Source organism: Hippocampus guttulatus, chromosome 15 (genome assembly GCF_054856545.1).
Source record: "Hippocampus guttulatus isolate MCC_2025c chromosome 15, RoL_Hgut_1.0, whole genome shotgun sequence".
In the NCBI taxonomy this organism is placed as follows: Eukaryota; Metazoa; Chordata; class Actinopteri; order Syngnathiformes; family Syngnathidae; genus Hippocampus; species Hippocampus guttulatus.
In genome coordinates this window covers 9,888,439-9,908,344 of record NC_141275.1, presented here as the reverse complement: position 1 = coordinate 9,908,344, position 19,906 = coordinate 9,888,439, and the positions used below count along the sequence as shown (strand labels likewise).

At 42.5% G+C, this 19,906-nt stretch overlaps 1 protein-coding gene across 1 annotated transcript; it reads left to right on the top strand.

Annotated features, from left to right (window-relative positions):
- Window positions 1–2,338: 2,338 nt before the first annotated feature.
- slc7a3a (solute carrier family 7 member 3a) lies at window positions 2,339–18,995 on the top strand. Its single transcript, XM_086130819.1, has 11 exons — window positions 2,339–2,492; window positions 9,809–10,343; window positions 10,919–11,080; window positions 12,032–12,206; window positions 12,294–12,409; window positions 13,767–14,129; window positions 14,250–14,352; window positions 14,696–14,922; window positions 15,015–15,181; window positions 15,482–15,590; window positions 15,800–18,995. The coding sequence occupies exons 2-11, from the start codon at window positions 9,977–9,979 to the stop codon at window positions 15,946–15,948; spliced, it is 1,938 nt and encodes a 645-aa protein (XP_085986945.1). The 5' UTR covers window positions 2,339–2,492; window positions 9,809–9,976; the 3' UTR covers window positions 15,949–18,995.
- The last annotated feature ends 911 nt before the right edge of the window (window positions 18,996–19,906 follow it).

Below are 19,906 nucleotides of genomic sequence, written 5' to 3'. Positions count from 1 at the left end.
ACGACGGGCCGTTGCTCCACGACCACATTCAAAGTTCCTCATCGGTCTTTTATTGTTGACATACAGTATCTAAAATACAAAAAAAAAAAACACTGACCCCAACATTTGCATACCGCGCCCCCAGTCCGGCCCCTCGACGGTGATTCGATTAACTGTTGTCAAGCTTTGAACCGCAGATACTTTCACACCGTCATGTCTGGTCTCCCATGAATAAACAAGTCGCAGACTTCGCAGATGACGAATGTTCACCTAGGCACGACCAGTCCCAGACCATCTTTTGATGTTCTAAAACACTTCGTTCCTAAACTGTTTACTCCCAAGCTGTAAGGCGACTCCCTGTGGACTTCAAAGAGCGCTCGGGCCGACACCCTTGCACAGACATTTAGGGACACTAAATACACAGCCCATCAAAACAGGCCCAAATTAAATGGTACTTTATACATATAATTCTGTTCGTAGATTCCTCTAATAACCGGCCGGTGATGGGTAAAGATTTTTGCACATCACAAATCAGAGAAAATATGAATGAAACAGTTCTATTCATCATTACCTATATAATATTCATCCTTCTCCTCTCAAAGAAAATCTCAACACACTTGTGCACAAAACTGAACGATTTTGGAAATATTATCTACGGTAATTGCTATCCCCCAACCCCACCTCAATATTGCTATTGTGATTCAGTATGCGATCTTTCAAGGTCATCTCCCTCCTTGACTTTGTTGAAAATGTTGATTTACTTCCAAATCGTTGCCCCTTTTCTGCATTCAACTTCAGAGCTTGCGCTTCATTTTGTATTCATCATGTGCTTTGGCGCATTCAATAAAAACGTCTTGCCTTGAAAGTCCCCAATACTCATACTGGGCCAACCTTCCCGGTCAATTAGCACCACAACCGGCAACACAAAACAGCTTTGATGTGCTGGCCTTGTCCCGAGAAATGAAAGTGGACACGTATGATGGGTACAGCGGTCCAAGGCAGAGATTAGGTCGTGTTTGGTTAGCGGTTCCAGCGCTCTGCAATGACATCCGTGTTTGTAGAGACACCGATTGGGGGTTTAGCTTGATAAAGTGGAAATAAATCGAAAGAGCAGCGAGGGCGAGCAAGGACAAAAGGGGTGTTGCTCAACCGATGGCAGGGGGCCGGGGGGAATTTTATTTTTTATTTTGGAATCCGTTGGATGTCAAGTTAGCTCGTCCTGAAAGTCAATTGAATTAGTCTCATAAATGCCGCAAAACGAAACAAAAACAGTGTGAATGATCGGAGGTTGGCAAGGTCTACACCAAAAAATTATTCGCTATTCCTAACATCTGGGTGTGTACACGGTTGACTCATGCAATGAGACAGCGAGTGTCTCTTTCTATTGCACCATCACGCCATGTTTTGAAAAATTTCAGAGCATCTTGAGACAGGTTTATGGCCTTGCTTACAAGACAATGGAGAGTTTGCTCTCACTTTCAAAGGAGAGATGTTTGAAAAACTTTCATTCATTATCTTATTTCAAAACAAAAAAAAAAACATGATTTTTGTTCACACAAGACCTCAAAACGTGCTTACTACTAATCTTATGTTGTCGATATCAATTCAATACATGCATTTGGACACAATCTTGCAAAATAAATGGGACGAAAGGAAGGTGAAGTCTAGATTTTGCAAAAGGGGTGTATATGCACTATAATACACTGCTCTTTAATTTTTTTAAAGTTGTTTATTCATTCTTATTTTTCTCGAGTTGTCCCAATCCGATCATGTGATCGGAAATCAGGGCCGTCATCGGCTGTAAAAGATCAGATTTTTATTTTGAAAGTCAAGAATAAAATATTTTGTTTACTTGATTTGAACCACTGCTGACTTACACTCGTATAAAAAGTTATCATGTTGGTATATCTTTATTCGAAAAACATTTTAAAACATTTTTAAAGATAATTAAGACCATTTAGTTGTGCTTCTTTGCAATGCATTCCCAAGATATAGGATTGAGACTCGGACTCAGACTTGGGTGCAAAAATATGTGATTGGGATATATCTATAGTTTTAGTTTTATCTTGTTTTAGCAGCAGTGGTTGTAGTACCTCTGTGGCTGCAGGCTCCACCAAAGATAGCTTTCAAAGGCGGGCGGAGCCTATCGCTCGTTTCCTAATATGGGCATATTACTACATTAAAGCGCGCGCACATTTCAAAGTGACTCATATCTGTCCTAAATCATACCGCTAACTTTTATCATGTTTGAAAACGTTTAGGCCCCAGTCTATGGATGGGAAGGTCGTACTCTGTGACGTCACTATGTTTACTAACACCCACTCACGCGCACACATACAAACCCACACTCGCTCACACACACCTACATTGACATACTCTCCGCCTCCGCCCTCCTTCCAAGCAGATCAAAAGCACACGCACGGAGCTCGAGAGTGAGATATTTCATCAGCAATCAAGCACAACGCTGTGCTTTATCCTGATTCTGTACGCTCTTGGTTCAACCAGCGTTCAAGGTAAGAAACGTTTTCTTTGCGAAAACGGGGCTTCGACATTTTAAAAACACTACTGTATTTATTTTGGCGGTCACCCGAGTCGACTGACGCAATCATCCTAGTCGCTTTCCCACAACAACCGGCGCGCTTAATTGTTTGGAATAGGGCAACGTCACTGTTATGATTATTAAAATACAACAATTTGTTTAGGTTTACTTTTTCCCAGTTTTAGTACCCGTTATTGCGTTCGGGTTCGCTGCTTTATTTACCATTTTGAGCGGGCGAACATCTGACGTCACAGCCCTGGGGGTGGGGGGTGCGTTTTTTAGATATATTTATTGGAATACTTTTGTGTGGATGCGTGTTTTGTGTTTAAACGTACGGTTCATCTTTCAAACGCTATTTTAGTCCCGTGATTTCATTCATGTTTTGGTGCGACAAGCACGGTTACTACTAAGGCGTGGAATTACGGGGATGTACTTCGTGTCGCTCCGGGACTATAGGATTTCACACAGCTTCCACAAGTTAACCAACTAAATCGTGCTGTTTTATGGAAAAACAGCATCGTAGCAGCCCGTTAATTCTAGCAGAACTCAGTTTTGATGAAACTATAATAAATGTAAACTCAAACGATTGTTTTGTCACTAATTTTGGGACGTGTTCTGTATGAGAAGTTAGCGAATTACGACGCTTTGTGTAAACAGTGAAAGCATCAGCAGCAACCGGAGTCGGGGGAGCCACGTAGCTAGCTGGTATTTGTGTGTCAGTGACAGTTGCTTCAAACAAGCCTAGTGTAGCGTTCAATAGCGTAAGTAAACCTTTTTTTCCCCTTTTTAAACGCTCGAACAATTTAGTTTGATATTTCAACGTTTATTTGAATAATTTTCTTGCCGTAAAGGTGACGCATCTTTCCAGTTAATGTTGCCATGATGTCCGGGGAAGACACCATGCGTGTGTTGCATCAGCCTGTGTACAGTCACGATATTTGTACTCATGTGAACTACTTGTTGGGAAATATGAGTAAAACAGATCAAAATGGATTTTTATCGTCATTAACAATTGCCACTACTCAGTCAGGTGTCTTGATGTGGTGCAGTTACTTGGGATTTGCTCTCGTCGATGTTGTCGGCAATTGAGAATATACTTTGAAGATTTCACAGCCAAGAAGGAGCCAATAAATCGACCACAGTCAGTGAAGGTTTGACTGCGTATATTTTAAGATTTGAATTGAGACACTTACAACGTACAGTTTTTGGGGAAATTAAGGTTATGTCTGAATGAGAATGATTCATTGTGTTGAAATGCAGGGGTGTGGGCTTGGAGGAGGTGTGTTCTGTCCACCTAGTTCAAAGCTTTTTGACAAGGCAACTACAAGTAATCGTAACCTGTTTTAAATTGTGAATGGTTTGTTGATTGAAGCATTTTAAAAATGTAAACTTTGTAATTGTGATCGTTGGTAAGTGGAGCGCGTTTATACTTGCGTGGAATGTTTGATGTAATGAAAGGTGAAGTTGTACAAACAACTCTGTTGCAGGTTTCGAAACAGGAAGAATGCGCACCACACCTCCCGACTGTCAGGGAAATAATTTTTGATGATCAGCCAGCAGCCATTTTACGTTCCAACTGTGGGATATGTTTATATCCGTGTAATAGGTTGTCTCTCAAGTGTCGATGACTCACCCCCTTTCAACTTGAGTTAATGGTTAGTCAGTAAAGTTAAGATGTTATAGTAGTGTAGTATTTTATGGCAGATTTTTTTTTTTGCTTGCTCGATTCTGAACTGCAAGTTTGTAACTTTTTTTCCTGCAAGCAAGGGCCAATTCAAGCATGCAAAAGCAACAACGTGCTATTCCAGCCAATTTCCTGCTCAACGTCCAGTCACACCCCCTGACATCATTCTGAAACGACTCAAAGCCATCACATTCATCTACATTTCCGCATACGGTAAATGATGAGATGACATCAAAGCATGTTACAATACTCTATTTCAAACCTTTCATGTCTGTCATCACTTTGAACCCACAAACCACATTGCTCCCCTGTAAGGTACAAGGTACCTTTGTGGCTCAACACAATGTTTCATATTTTCATTTTCCTACATTTTAGCACAATGTTAACGTTCAAACTGCATCATGTTACATACAGTTGCTCAAATATACTTTAAGGAATAATTTACGGGGTTTTTTTTTCAACTCTAAGGGTGGTTTTGTCGGTGTAAACAAGAATGTACGTGGAAATTAGACAATGGCTGTCGATTAAACAGTGAGAAAATGTAACAATGCGATTAATATGACTAAAATCACACAACTGTATTTCTACGATGTTGCTTAAAGAAATTATTGATATGTGCCCCTATATTAGTGAACAAACGTCTTATTTTCAATGGCAAAAAATATCAAACAAACAATTCTTTGTACCCTTTAGAAATGATCAACAGCAGTGACCAAAATTCCGGTAGTTATCGTGCATGATCCCAAAATGTGTCTCCAAAAATCCCAAAGAGAGGACTAACCAGTGGTAAGCACAAAAAAAAACTAAATACTAAACCGTACAGTATTATCAAAACAAAGTACTGTAAAGGTTTTCAAAAAATGCTTGGGTCCTCTGTTGACATGACTTCTAAAAGTAGTGAATTTCGTTCCGCTTGCTAATTCTTTCTTTCTTGGTCATCGCTAGTGGGGCAAATGAACAGATTCTCGCTTTTGTCGCATTCCACCTCCCGGCGAGAGCACTATTTTCCTTTTTGGCAGCGGGGTTTACATCCAGCCAGGTGACTTTAAGGGTCGCCCGGTTCGGGCTCGGCGGTCAAGCAGTCCACACGCACGTACGCAAGTTCAAAAGGCGAGTGCACCCTTGTGCAAACATGCAGAGCCTTTATGATAAGTCATAGCGTGCGTCCCTTACATATATAAACATACATTGTGGCTCAAAGGGTGGGCTGGGGTAGTGTGTGTGTGCGTACACACACGCGCGCACACACACACACACACACTCAGCCATGGTCTAATCCACCTTTCAGGGTTATGCAAGGTCACATTAGCGCTTTTCATTGGTTGTTTAGTCTTGTGGGCTACTGAACATGGTGTTCTTTTTGTGCCTGTGTTTAGATTAGACCAATGCCGTAGGAACAAAAAAGGCGTCATCCAATCATTGACTAGACGATTGTCCCAAATCTTTGAGCCAAGCCATTTTACCATGGGGGGGGACTCTTAATGGAGCAAACTGAAATAAGATTGGTCTCAATGGACTGATAAATTTACTTCATGAGTGAAAATTTATGTCAGAATAATTGTGGCGATTTATTGTCGATGTTTTGTGCTGTCGTATCATTATTTAAAAAATATTCTGTAAAGCGCGTTGTTAGAGCTGTTGTGACAGCGCAATGTAAATAAAGATGCATTGGTTTGCTAATATTGTACACGTGTGCATGTGTTGTGGTTGACGAGCGAGACATTGGCTATTTACAATGCAAATTGATTGCGGAACTGGGTGCAGGTTGTAATTAGGTTAAGTTGTTTGTTGCTTTTCCAGTTTAATCCTCTTAGAGCCAACGGCGGCTGTTGCGATATTGCATTGTTGAAGAGGTGTCGTTTATGAGGAAGAAAGTTTTGCTCACTCGAGGCCTTGATCTTAGTATGAGGAAAATGGCACTAAATTTAATCGCAGGTCGAGCGTTTTGCCCTTTTCCCCGCCGAAAGGCATGAGGCGTCGCTTCGCAGATGTTGCCAGATGGTGTATTCCTAAAGCCATGCCTCGGCACAACCTGCTCCACTCTACGCGAGGCCCTCGCCAATTTACAAAAGCACAAGGAAAAGATTAGCAGCTCAGGTGGGGCCCAACCTTGCGCAGCGAGGTTGTTGTCGGCAAATACTCACGTTTTTTTTTTTTTTTTTGACAGCCTGTTGTGTGGGAGAGTGTCTCTTGTTTATTATGTTGTAAATCTTTTGTGCTTTTATTTCATTGTTGGACAGCAAGAGCCTGTCCGCTCTTTGAATAGTCGGGTGTATTGTTTTAATACTTAAAATAGAACGTTGCCTTACGCACTGAAACATGTGCGATGAGTCGTGTCCGGTATGCTGCGGGGGGTGGGGGGAGCATAGACCAAAATTAGACTTCACATTATTTGCGGTGTGAATGTTGTTTATCCACTGTCAATTTTTGGACCAACATTTTGTCGCCTATTTGTGGCTTTGTCCAAGTGCATTCATCTGACCACTTAGCAGGAAATGTAGCCACAAGTAAATGTGTTGCATCAGCCTTGAAAAGACAGAATGTGATGATCAGATCGGTCATCCGAGTAACTAGCAGGTTGTCGGATAGGATTTTTTTGGGACTGAATTTCCTTACTTCCACGTGCCCTCCGTTTTGCAGCGAGAGTTATCTGCAAAATACTACACTACTTTTACGACAGCGTCTCAAACGGTTTTGACTAACCATTAACTTTGTGGGTCAAAGTGATCCTTGAGTCTGTGTCATCTTCATTCGACGGTGTGACTTATTTATTTATTTATTTATTTTAAGGCCGACGAAGCTCTGCAAAAGCGATACAAATATTTTGAACAAATGGGAAGAGATGACCATTTGTTCATTTCGGCCGGGGCTCTACTGAGCATACGTTCTTGTGCCTCGTAGTGACATATTTTCAAGCCACTGTGCAAACTAGTTAGTTCATTGAGACAAAATGTAGTTCACTCGCTACAAGCAACACCAATTAAACAAAGGTAATATCATTATTTATACCTTTTTTGTTGATCTCTCTTATTTAATCAACGTCGCCAGGAGCGACATGCAGGCCTTGATCGGCACAGTTGTTGTTGGGCATCTTGCCATGTAGTTTTTTTATTCAAAGTGCATGACTCTGAGGCAGTTTGAAATTTTATTTCACCCCTCACCTTCTTTTGAATGAGTAACTGTTGCCAAGCGTACCTGACTAACCTGTTTTAGAGCAGGGCTCCTAATTGTGAACTAAAATCGAAATCCTGAGCAAATACTGTGAAGGATCGAGGCAAGTGGCGGCCAGCTGACACTTTTATCTAGCATATCTTGAAAATTGTAACAACAAAACATCAGATTGACGACCATATAATGTAACATGCTTTCTTAAGTAGTGAGCAGATAATTTTCCAGTTCGTCGTCTCGTTAAGAAAAATACACACTTCCTCAAATAAAGCTTTTTTCTGTGTGAGTGTGTGTGTGGGGTGGGGGTTCCCATTAGGGGAAAATGTGTAATAATTAATTATCTCAGCTCATAAACTCTCATTGTTCGAATCGGGAACATTAGATTGTTGACTGAGGAGCCCTTCTGAACTCTGCTGTTAACTTCAAGATGGTGCCGTAGTTGGCAGCCACTTGCAAAAGTTCTCTGCTTATTTTTGTTGTTGTTGTCTTTTGTTTTGTCACATGGTGTTTGTTGTCCTTCGCGTGGACCCGTTGTGGACTGTTTTCAGCGTTTTGGCCACGACATTGATCATAGAAGAAAAACACTATTTTATGAACCAATTGTTGATGTTCATTTGGTGTTGTTTAGTTGGTTAAGCAATATCACACGAGAGGAGTTGATGTGCTCAGCAACCTTTTTGTAACGAATTCAGTTTGTGTTTCGGTAGTTGTTTTCCAAAGTAAAAGATGTTTACACAAATAATAATCCGTCTGCTTTCATGAAGGACAAGATAAATCAGAATAATTATGGTTGACAGGCTGAAATCAGAGGATTTGGACACTTTTAAGTTAAAAAATGGCTCATTAAAATAGCTGTCAATTTGTTAATTTATTAATTGTCAATTAATCGATTAATTCTGACATCTATGGCACTTAAAAAAAAAAAAAGTATCAGGAATGTTTTGGAGGACTCTCCAAACCTGCTCTGAAAACGAAGGGGCGCAAACATGCAGAAGTCAAAGCCTAGATTTACAAACTGCTGCGAGTTTTTGTTTTGCGCCGGAGCCGGAACATACCACAACAGTCATTAACTTGCCGTCTGCTCATTGGACACATAAGTGGGCCGCATCCCCACGTCAGCCCACGTCAATAATGTGTTGGCACATCAGGTGACGGGCGAGCCCCCGTATTGTAAGCGGGGTTGGGTTGTTATGAATTGCTCTTTTGGCCCTGCCTGTGTTTGGTTTATTTTTATGCAGGCGTCCTTTTGGTGTCCGTCACGCTTCCCTGACACTTGATTATGGGGACACAATCCACATTTTTTTTAAAGTTTGACCTGGTTAGCCAAACTTGATACCCATCTGCAATACGATCACCTGTTCTAGGGGTTCATGCGAGGAGAACTGTTGTGTTTTAATGTGCGGTTTATTTGTGTATTCATCCAAGTTCTCCCCGGGCTGCTACTTGGCCTCATCCTGTTGCTGTTATTTTGTCCTCTGTTGATATTAGCTTGCAGATATTAAACCAAGTGCTCCTGCACGTCTGCGGTTTTCCCAGACCTTGTCTTACGCGTCTCTATCGACTGAGACAACAAAGTCCCATGAGAGGGCCTTTTCCTGCCCCCCCCCCCACCCCCAACAATTCCTACGTAAAGTTTTTGTCATGTTGGAATTTAATTGAAAGACAAATGTGGGGTTGTCCCGAGCTCTTGCCATGTCATGTGCTGACAGAAGTAGCGGTATAAATACCTGTAAGTTGTGCAGGTTTGTCCTGTAGGGAAACACATTCTGAATCCGATCCGACGTTCCCGAGCAGCCGAAGCCCGAGATAATTTTCCCACAAAGTGTTTTGAGTACATATTTACTTTCTTGATTAACTTTGTTAAACTTACTGGTCTATTTACTATTTATTTCAATATTTCTTAATTTCTCTTATTTATTCATTTAACCATTTTGTCTCTATTCATTTTGTGCAGGCCGACTCACCTCTTAATTTATCCACTATTTTTTTTTTTATCCTGTAGGATTTTTTTATACCCTATTCTTCAGTTTTATTTTGTCTTGCTGATTTTTAGTTATTTGATCCAGGCATTTTTTTTGTCCCATCTGCAACTGTGGCTTTCCTTGCCCACTTGTTAAGGGCATTAACACACTTAACATACAGACACAAAGCAAACGACCGATCAAGTGACATTTCGTAACTAAAGAATAAGCTTGGGCGCACATGAATCAAGGTACCAGTGTAATTTGTGTGTGAAACTAGGCAAGTAGCTGGTGAGAGTGAATGCATTTGTGGGATGGAATGCCGTTAATAATGTGCAAGTAGCTGACTATGTTACCGTGGCAACAGCTTTCAGCACGAATGGAATGGTTGCAATAATCTGTGCTGCCTGCTGCCAAGCACGGAGAAACGTTGGCAGTTCCTGAATAGTGAACTTTTTTCTTCTTGCCTCCTCACAGGCTGCCAAATCTGCCCGAGCGAACACGCCCACAGGCCAATCATCGACAGCCTCGCCTTCGCCATCTGTGCAAAGTTTCTTTGGTTCTACGCCTTGTGTCAATCACACCCACCTGTAACACTCGAGAAGGATCAAGTCGGATCGCGCTCCACGCATCTTCACAGCAGACATGGCCGGCAAGCTGACTCAGTTCGGCAACAAGTTGCTGCGTCGCCGCACGTTGGATTTCTCCAACGAGGAGACACGCTTTGCCCGCTGCCTGTCCACCCTGGACCTCATCGCCTTGGGGGTGGGCTCCACGCTGGGCGCTGGCGTCTACGTGCTCGCCGGCGAGGTGGCCCGAGAGAAGGCCGGGCCCGCCATCGTCCTCTGCTTCCTCATTGCAGCGCTGTCCTCCATGTTGGCAGGCTTGTGCTATGCCGAGTTCGGAGCCCGCGTCCCCAAGACGGGCTCGGCGTACCTCTACAGCTATGTGACAGTGGGGGAGATCTGGGCCTTCATCACAGGCTGGACTCTCATCCTTTCCTATGTGATTGGTGAGTCTGCAACACAATTCCCTTTTATTAGTCAAAACACAAATACTAAATGAGAACACTCACAAGGACCCGCTGTAAGCCACAACTCTTGCCCAGACACTCACGTGTGCTAACTGACTCAGCTGCTGACTTCATCCACTAGGCCCCGCCTCTTAAAGGCACACATCCTCCACACAAACACTTAAAGACCAGTTTCTTTACATTAGCTTGTATTTTTACAATGCTGTGCTTCTGTTAATGACACACAACACTGTTGCACATTTCAGCTGCACTCAGGCAGAAAATGAGACTGACAGGATGATTAGGGTGCAGTGTACAACACAAAAAATATATATTACTAACATGGACAAAGACACCCAAAGACTGTTTTTTTTCTCCTCTACACCCCCGCGATGTACTGGTCGATCGTGATCGGCGTAATGGGCACCCCCGATTTCGTGTCTCTATATTAGATTTTCACCCATAACAAGTGTGCCTGCAAAGTATCCCCAGCAACGAATGGGGTTCACGGTCAGAGCATTTTTTTCCCCCACCCGACTCATTTTTTTTTTTCCTCTCATCCCAATTTGTAACAGGTACTGCAAGTGTGGCCCGTGCATGGAGCTCCACATTTGACAACCTCGTGGAGCAGAAGATATCAGTCTTCTTCAAAGCCTCCATGACAATGAAGGTGCCCGGCAATGTGTTGGCGGAGTACCCAGACCTGTTTGCGCTCATTCTGGTACTTCTGCTCACCGGTGAGTCATCTCTGTCTTTAAGACCAAATTATCTGGGCCACCGATTACACTGGGAGTGCCCTGCTTTGGGGGCCATTCGTCGTAGACAATTCAAACTACACCTTTAGCAGCTCTTTGTAGGTACAGTGGTAGTAACCATAGGCTGACATCAGATGTTAAAATTCTTCCCCAATTTTAATTCTTCTTAGTAAATCACAGTGGCCCATCACTAGTTAAATTTTTTTTAGAACAGACCTATGGGCTGTCCATGTAAAGTTGTCCTTGAGTTGTCCAGCTAGTACCTGCTGGCACCATTCTTTCGTTTTTTTTATTTATTTTTTTTAGGATAATGCACATTAACAGCAAAATAGCATCTGTTTACCGTGTCTCTTTAGTGTCACCGCCTCCTCCGTGTGGAACTGTTCATCGCGCTCCCCTCTCTGTTTGAAAAAGGGGGAGAAAAAAAAGGCAATTGAAAGGCTGTTAACTTCAGAGAAGTGGATTGTTTACTCAACTCTGGAAGCCGTCAATTGTAATGGGCCCTGCTTCAAAGTCCAGTCTAAAAAAGAAAAGAGCTCATTCCCGGAGACAACAAGTATTACCGGTTTTTGAAAGCTTTACTTTTTAACACCACGGTAATACGGTAATGGGGCCCATATGGAAGTGAAAGGAAGAAGTATGCAAATGCATGAAATGTGGTCTGATCAGCGAAAACACAAGAATAAACTTGTCTCCTTAAAACTGAGACCACACAGTCAAGTTTGGGTGTTGAATTCATCGAACAAACAGTACACTTGTCACTGTACTCTTGCACCTCGTGTGGGATGTCATGCAGGAGCAAAGTAGTGAGAACATGGCTAAATGTTATCACTTCCTGATGGTTTGATGTCATTCCCACACTTCGGCCCACACGTCGCAAATGATCTATCGGAGGTGAGGCATGACCGGTTTCATCTGCTCTTGTGCTCTTAGGCCTGCTTGCATTTGGCGTAAGCGAGTCGGCGCTGGTCAACAAGATTTTCACCGGCATCAACCTGGTGGTGCTGGGCTTTGTCATTATCTCGGGATTCGTAAAGGGAGACACAACCAACTGGAACCTCACGCTGGAGAACTACACCAGTTTCCTGAACGAAAGCAATAGCAGCAAGTCAGTATTGTACACTCTCAAATTGTGTGTCTTGTTTTTCGTGTTTGATTGTGAATTCAGTTGTGATTTTCTCTGAATGTCATCTAGTGTTGAGACAGAATTTGGGACCGGTGGTTTTGCTCCGTTTGGCCTCGCCGGCGTGCTGTCTGGTGCCGCCACCTGCTTCTACGCCTTTGTTGGCTTTGACTGCATTGCCACCACAAGTATGTCTGACTTCCTCAAATAGTGGCAAGCTATCTCGAAAGGGACGCCGCGTACCAGTTGTTGCCACATGTGTCATCCTGCCAAATGCCACCCTTTTCCACCTACCATAAGAAACGGGTAGTAACTGCTGAGCCCATTTGATCTCTGTTACTAACCAAAAACAGCAGCACCAAAGGGCTGAAATAAATCTCGTCATTGAGCAAAGACTTTTGTTGTCTTGGTTTCCCTGGACAAGACACCGTCTTTAGCATGGTTGAAAACAAAAAAAGTCATTTTAACATGCTTGTGATAAATTAGTCAAGTTGTGAAATGGGGGTACCGTTTAGAGGAATTAAAATAATGAATAGGAAAAAAATGTTGCATCATCAAAATTTACTAGTATACCAACGAGTAATAATACATTGCAAAGTAAAAACATTGTAAAATGAAAAAAAATCCCTCTAGTAAATAAATTGAACAAAAGAAAAAACAATTAAAAGAGTGAACACAATCAAGGCTTGAGCGTGAACCAAATGAAAGCTGAGCTTCATGTTAGCAGACAGAGTAAAATGTAGGTTTATTTTATTTTATTATTTATTTATTTATTTTTAGGCTGTCCGTAGTTCTGCTCATCGAGTGTCAGTCAAAAATGGGCGTTTTAAGTACTGTTCTTCTCATTGGATTATACTATGGGTGTACCAGTGAGTTTATGTGCGTTTTGCTCCTGTTAACTGATCACATGTTTGACACGAGAGGCGAAAGTGCTTTTGGAGCGGCTGGTTTACATAATTGCAAGTACAAGAAGGAGTCAGCGGTACAGGCACCTGTTTCTGGAATTTCTTGCGTAACCCCAGCCGGGTCCATGTGCAACACATAGCATGGCAAAACTTGTCGTATGACAGAACACCACGGTGGGAATTCCAGACCTTGTGTTTTATTTACGTTTTGTCAAGGACATTACTGTGTAGCAGTTGTTGGAGTATATTAAGTAATAGGATAAAAAGAATTGCACAACATGATTCTTATGCTGTCAAAATAATAGATTCGTTTGTTGTTGATAAATCAAAAATTGCACCTCTAGAATCTGCCAAACAGCGTTAATTGCTGGCATCATTTTGAACTTTTTGTCACAGGAGCAGTAAAAATACCAAGATGCTTGCTAAAAAAAGTTTGTTTTTTTTGTTTTGGGGGGTTTTTTTTTGGTCGTTGCGTCACGGTACAGCAATATTAAAAGGTTGATTTGAGGGAACTGGGCTGCTCTTGTTTGTTGAATATGTTGTTTTTTTCCAAAATGACTCAGGCAATTATGCTATTAGGCTTGACAATATGCCGTTTAGTCACGCCTCATTCTCAACATTTTTATTTTGTCTTCCACAGGCGAGGAGGCCAAGAATCCCATGCGGTCCATCCCCATCGGCATTGTGGCCTCACTCCTCATCTGCTTCTTTGCCTACTTCGGCGTGTCCGCCGCGCTCACCCTAATGATGCCCTACTACCAGTTGAACATCCAGAGCCCTCTGCCCGAGGCCTTCACCTACGTGGGCTGGGCCCCGGCCCGCTACATTGTGGCTGTGGGCTCGCTCTGCGCCCTGTCCACCAGCCTGCTCGGCTCCATGTTCCCCATGCCCCGCGTCATCTACGCCATGGCGGAAGACGGGCTGCTGTTCCGTGCGCTGTCCCGAATGAACGCTCGCACCAAGACACCTCTGCTGGCCACCATTGTTTCTGGCATTGTTGCGGGTAAAATGTTGTAATATGTTTTTTTGTTTTTTTTAATTGTCAAATAATTGGCCAATTTTTACTGATTTTAAAAGAGCTGATTGTTGGCTGGGCTAATGAGTCTGGTGTCTCTCTCCATAGCTCTCATGGCCTTCCTGTTCGACCTCGGTGCTCTGGTTGACCTGATGTCCATCGGAACATTGTTGGCCTATTCACTGGTAGCCATCTGTGTTCTCATCCTCAGGTAGGAAACACGGCTACAATTGTTAGAACCCCCACAAAACACAACTATCTTATGCAGTCTTTCCCAAAAGTGTGACACTAGTAACAGTCTTGCATGGGCTCCCTCTAGTTAAAAAGCTAAACGTCTGCCTCAATAGTGCAATTCAGTTGTATTTAACTACTGTACAATAAATTTCAATGGAATCATTACTTAAGTAGTAATTATGAAATTGGTGAATGAGGTCTCTCGATATAGTTTTTAGTTAGCTAGTTGTAAAGAATTAAAGAACCAAATCGGCTTTATGTGGCCTGGGGAACATACATTGCCACCCACCCAAAATAAATCCTCTTCCTTCATGTTAAAGGTACCAGCCAGGCACGTTGCCATCATCCAGCCAGACGGAGAAGCTGATGGAGCTGGTAGAAGGCGAGAAAGTGGCCGTGAGCGGCGGGGACAGCGGCGATGAGTACACTGAGAGTGAGGAGAAGCCCCTAAGGGAGGCTTTCAGCTCCAAACTGCTCTTCTACCCCAGCTCAAACATCCCCACCCACGCCTCCGGCCAAATCGTCTATGTGACCACCGCCATCATCTGTGAGTACAGCGCAGTGCAATACGCAAGAACGCCACAGTCCTTTATTTCCTTAACCGCGCCGTTGTGTGTGTGTGTGTGTGTGGGCATGCAGCCGCCCTGATCACCATCCTGTGCATCATCCTGGCCAACTGTCTGCCTGCGCTGCTGGCCGTCCACAAAGCCGTGGTCGCGTCTTGCGTTATTTTGGCTCTGCTGTGCGCCGCCTGCCTTATCGTCATCTGCAGGCAGCCCGAGAGCAAAGAGGCTCTGACCTTCAAGGTAAAGGCAGCTGCTCTTCTCACAAAACACCCCCACCCCCTCTTGTTTTGTTGCACACCTCATTGAGCAACACGTACAATTGTGTCACTGCAATGTGTCACGCGACTTGTGGACACATCCACATCATGTACTGGTATTTTCCAAAACAGTTTTTCCAGGTCATGAAACTTTCCGTCCATAACAGCGGACTTAAAAACAATCTCCTGGGGGTGGGGGTGGGGGTAGTGTGCTTGAGTAGAATTCCACATTGTACCACTTCTACACAATGTTAAATGTATTATTGTGGTCACCTTTTTTTAGGTTCCTCTGCTTCCTTGGTTGCCCCTGTTCAGCGTCTTCGTCAACATCTACCTCATGATGCAGCTGGACAAGGGCACGTGGTGTCGCTTCACCGTCTGGATGGTCATTGGTACGTGTGAAGACATCTCATCCTTACTAGAGGTGGAAAAAGTATTAAGTAGAATTTATAGATACTTGTGTGGGAAAAGATGAGAGAAAATTGCGGGGGGGGGGGGGCAGAAAAACTCATCAGTTGCATCATTCGTATCTCATGGCACCACATTGCCCGTCCAGTTCCTTCTTTCCTGACACCTTCTCTCCTCGCATTCCACCCCGCAGGTTTTGTCATCTACTTTTTCTACGGCATTAAGAACAGCAGCGCCAACCGCTCCTCCCAGCGCAAATACGAGCCGGCGCTGCAGTCCAAGAGCCCTATTTACAAGGGCGCCCCCAACGACAGCGACGTGGAAGGGGCCAACAGCCCCTGATAGCCGCTCACGCAGTCCCGAGAACGGAGGGAGATGTGGTGAGGCGGTTTGGTGGTGGGGATGCGGACTTTAGAACGTAGCCCGAAAGGGAGGGGAGGCAACACATCTTTTGCCTCTTTTTATACAGAGGCCAATAATAACTGGATGCTACGGACAGTGTGACGCGTGCTCTTTATTTTTATTTTATGTCGTCTGTGTATATAGTTAGCCAAGTAGCCTGCTCTCGCCACGTGAACGGTTGTCACATCGCTCTTTTGTCATCATGCGAGATCCTCCTCCTTCCTCGTCTCCATTAGTGGAGATGACAACTAGCGCCTGTGACGCTACGCAGGGAAACGTCAACTTCCTGTCCGCGTCCACTTGATTGATTGCACCAGCCTGTTGCTTTGTGTCTGCTGTGTGTGTATAAACAGGGTAGTGCCGTAGCTAAACGGGCTTGACGTCCTGTTTTGGACTGAAATGCTCTAAGGTCAATAATGGCACACTATCCGCATTGATGTAATCTACATGACACCTCACAAGTTTTTCTTATTACTTTTGAATCGGCGACTTCCGCAATGGACCTTTTCCGTCGCACACTTGTCAAGTCCAAACTTGAGACTGCATCAGATGAATTTGTTGCAAACTTGAACTTGTCGTTGACATTCAGTGTACAGTGGACCCTCCCAAAAAGTTGTGATTCCAATTGAATTTCAAGTTTCAGCGTCAAATACTGTCGATTTGTTATAGACCATAAAACTTGGAGCCGCTGGATTTTCAAGCTCCAGCGTCAAAATACTGTAGATTTGTTACCGACAAAAGGAACCGCTCGGCAAATTTCAGTGGACAGTGGAACTGCTGAAGTTGTCACGCCGGTTGACTTTTTGTGTTGTTTCAGCTTGTCAAACGAACCGGGGACAACATTGGAACCTGACTTTTAGTATTTATACGCTGGTTGACTTTGAAATTGTTCTCACGTCAAATCAATCGTTACCCACAAAAACTTGAACTTTTCATTGACATTCAGTTTACAGTAGAGCCTAAAGTTCTCACTTCTGTCAACTTCGCAGTTGTAGCATGAAGTCCATTGTTTCCGACGACAAAACTTGAACTTCTAGTTGACGTTCGGTGTACAGCGGAACCACTGAAATTGTGAAACCGGGTGGCTTTTTAACTGTTCTCACATCAAAACCAATAACTGTCAAATGAATCTGCGAGACCAGTTGTAACTTCTTGTTGACTTTCAATGAAGAGAGGAACTTAAGAAGTTATGACACTGGTTGATGTTACAAGTTTTTCGAACATGATGAAAAATTCAAGTCATACTAACCGTGCCAGTGACAACACTTGAGCTTCTTGTTGACTTTCAGTGTACTGAACAGTGGAACCTCCGAAGTGGTGATGCTGGTCGGCTTTCAATTTGTTCTAAAATCGAAGAGAAGTCATGACAAATTAGCCTATGGCACAGCAATACTTTTCATTGTTTTTCAGCGTACAGCATAACAGAAAAGTTGTGATGACTGTTCATGCCTACTGTAATTAATTTATATATAACGACAGTCCATATTTTAAGTAATGTTAACATTTCTGTCATAGAAGCGTAGAAATTAATTGTAAACTCAAGTATGACTCAGCCCAAGATGCCAGACTAGGCACGTAACGTGAGGACATGGGCATTTTATTGGTATCGTTTGAGCTACATATTGAATTGTAAATAGTTGATATTTTATGAATTGTGGTCATTCCCCTTTCCCCCTCTTTGCTATCACCAGTAGCCTTCTGTGGTGGCTTTTCAAAGCCAAAGAAAAAGCAAAGCCGCACTTGAAGCTGAAGTCTTGGTTGTTGGACTTTGGAGGTTCCACTCCGGTTTTTACCCCCCCCCCCCCTTTTCTTTTTTTTTTAAAAACAGTCTTTGGTCACACTAAATGAAGTAAGATATGAGGGGCACTCGATGAGCTCATTGACTAATCAATCATGTGTATATGTGTGTGTAAGGAAAGATAGCGCTTCATGACTTCTTAATCATAGAAGACATTTTGATGTCGTTCGCATTTTAGTTTCAGTTGAAACTTAGCAGCTTTGTTAAGATGTAGTATTCTTTCTGTTCTGCAGCTGTTTTTACTTAAATGTGTACATGGTCGTGTTTAGGATGACATGATTGAAATTCTTTGTCAATCAGTTGATAGTGATAAGGTTTTTACACTAGGGTGGGCAACCTGTAGATGTACATATAATATGCCGGCCGCCATGCGTTTGTAAATCAAATAAAAATTCTCGAAATTAAATGGACACAGGTATTTAACGGCACATGCATAGTTGTAATATTATATACAACTTTTTTCCCCCTAAAAAATATAATTTTCTTTTCTTAAATTTCAAGTTTTTTGTGATGTTTGCATCATTTTTTCTGAATGTATATATGGAGAGAATGTAAAACTAAAAAGGCCCAATAGTGAAGGGTTTGCCCATCCCTGCTGTTAAAGGCAGTTGTGTATGTTAGCATGTAAAGAGTTTAGTGACTTATTTTGTTTTGCAATTGAGGTAATCGGCAGTTCTGACCAAAATGAACTACTTCTGCTCACCTTCTGAAACAAATGACCTCTTAAGAGTTGGTCTATAATGTTATGTGATTTTTAAAAAAGTGTCCCCGTGTGTAATATATGTGCTTTACTGTATATTGTACAGTACTTGTGTAAGTGTATTTGTAAAATTCTGTAAATTAGACCCCACAACCCTCCACAAATATACTTGATGCTGCTGAATTAATGTGGAGGGATTTTTTTTTTTTCATGTTAATTTGATGAGGAATGCCTCAAAAGAATCATCTCTTGGGTGGCGGGAAAGCAAATCTAAGTTTGGGAATTTTTACGAAAAAAACTATCAGAAGGTGTAGGAGTCTGCTTATAACATTACATCCAACCCTTGTGCCTTTCAAAACAATCCCTCTTTAAATGATGCTTTGATATCAATAGCGATTTGTTTGGTCTTATTTTCTAAAGTGTACATATAGCTGTCATGTATAAATAAACCAGGCTGTACCTTTTTTAAATTAAAAAAAAAAGAATGAACTCACGTGAGCATTGTCTTTTTTGTCGTGTTTTCTAAAGTGTATTTATAGCGTCAGTATGTATAAAGAAACCAGGCTGTACTTTTATTTAATTAAAAAGAAATATATAAATGAGCTCACTTGAGGATTGTGTCATTGGTGTGAAGCGGGGTGTTAATATCCGATAATCGGGCCTAATTTGAACAAGGCCGCTATCTTAATGCTAACACACAATGGGAAACATGATGGGGTCATTCCCTGCCAAATTTTGTTAGTCACGTGAAACCATATGGTTATTCCAAGCTAAATTTTGTTAAGACCACGGGATCCACATGACAACAAGCTAATAGCTGTGTCTGTGGGTAGATATAAGGCACAGGAAGTCATTTCTTAACAGTCTTAACATTAACAGTTTTAGGTGATTTCTTCGACTACTTACTGCGTCAGAATTGTGTCTACTGCGGTAATGAACCGCGCCACATCCCGTGAAAACTAAAATAAAGATATCCCATCTCTTTGAAACATTCAATAAATAAAGTAGAAATAACATACCATGTACGGCTAGAAAAAAGGTAATTGAAAAATCCAAGATAAATAATGTTCTTCGCACGACCGAACGCTGCCGACTCGAATGCACCTTCCAGCACAGGTGTCTCAATCAGTAAGTAATTGTGTGACGCACATCAAAGTAATTGTTCATTAAGAGTTAACAGAAACCCACAACCTTGTTCTGTGCAAATAAATACACATGCATAAAATATTTGACTCGATTAAAAAGTGCCGATTACTGCTGTCATGCCAAACTAAAGGGGTGTGACGTCATCTTGGCTAAAACGGAGGGCCACTTCCCACTGCGCTGGTTCCGCCTTCTTAGCCAATCACAGCAGGTCTACGCAGATTCTCCAAATTCTCCTTCTGTTTTCCAAATCTTCA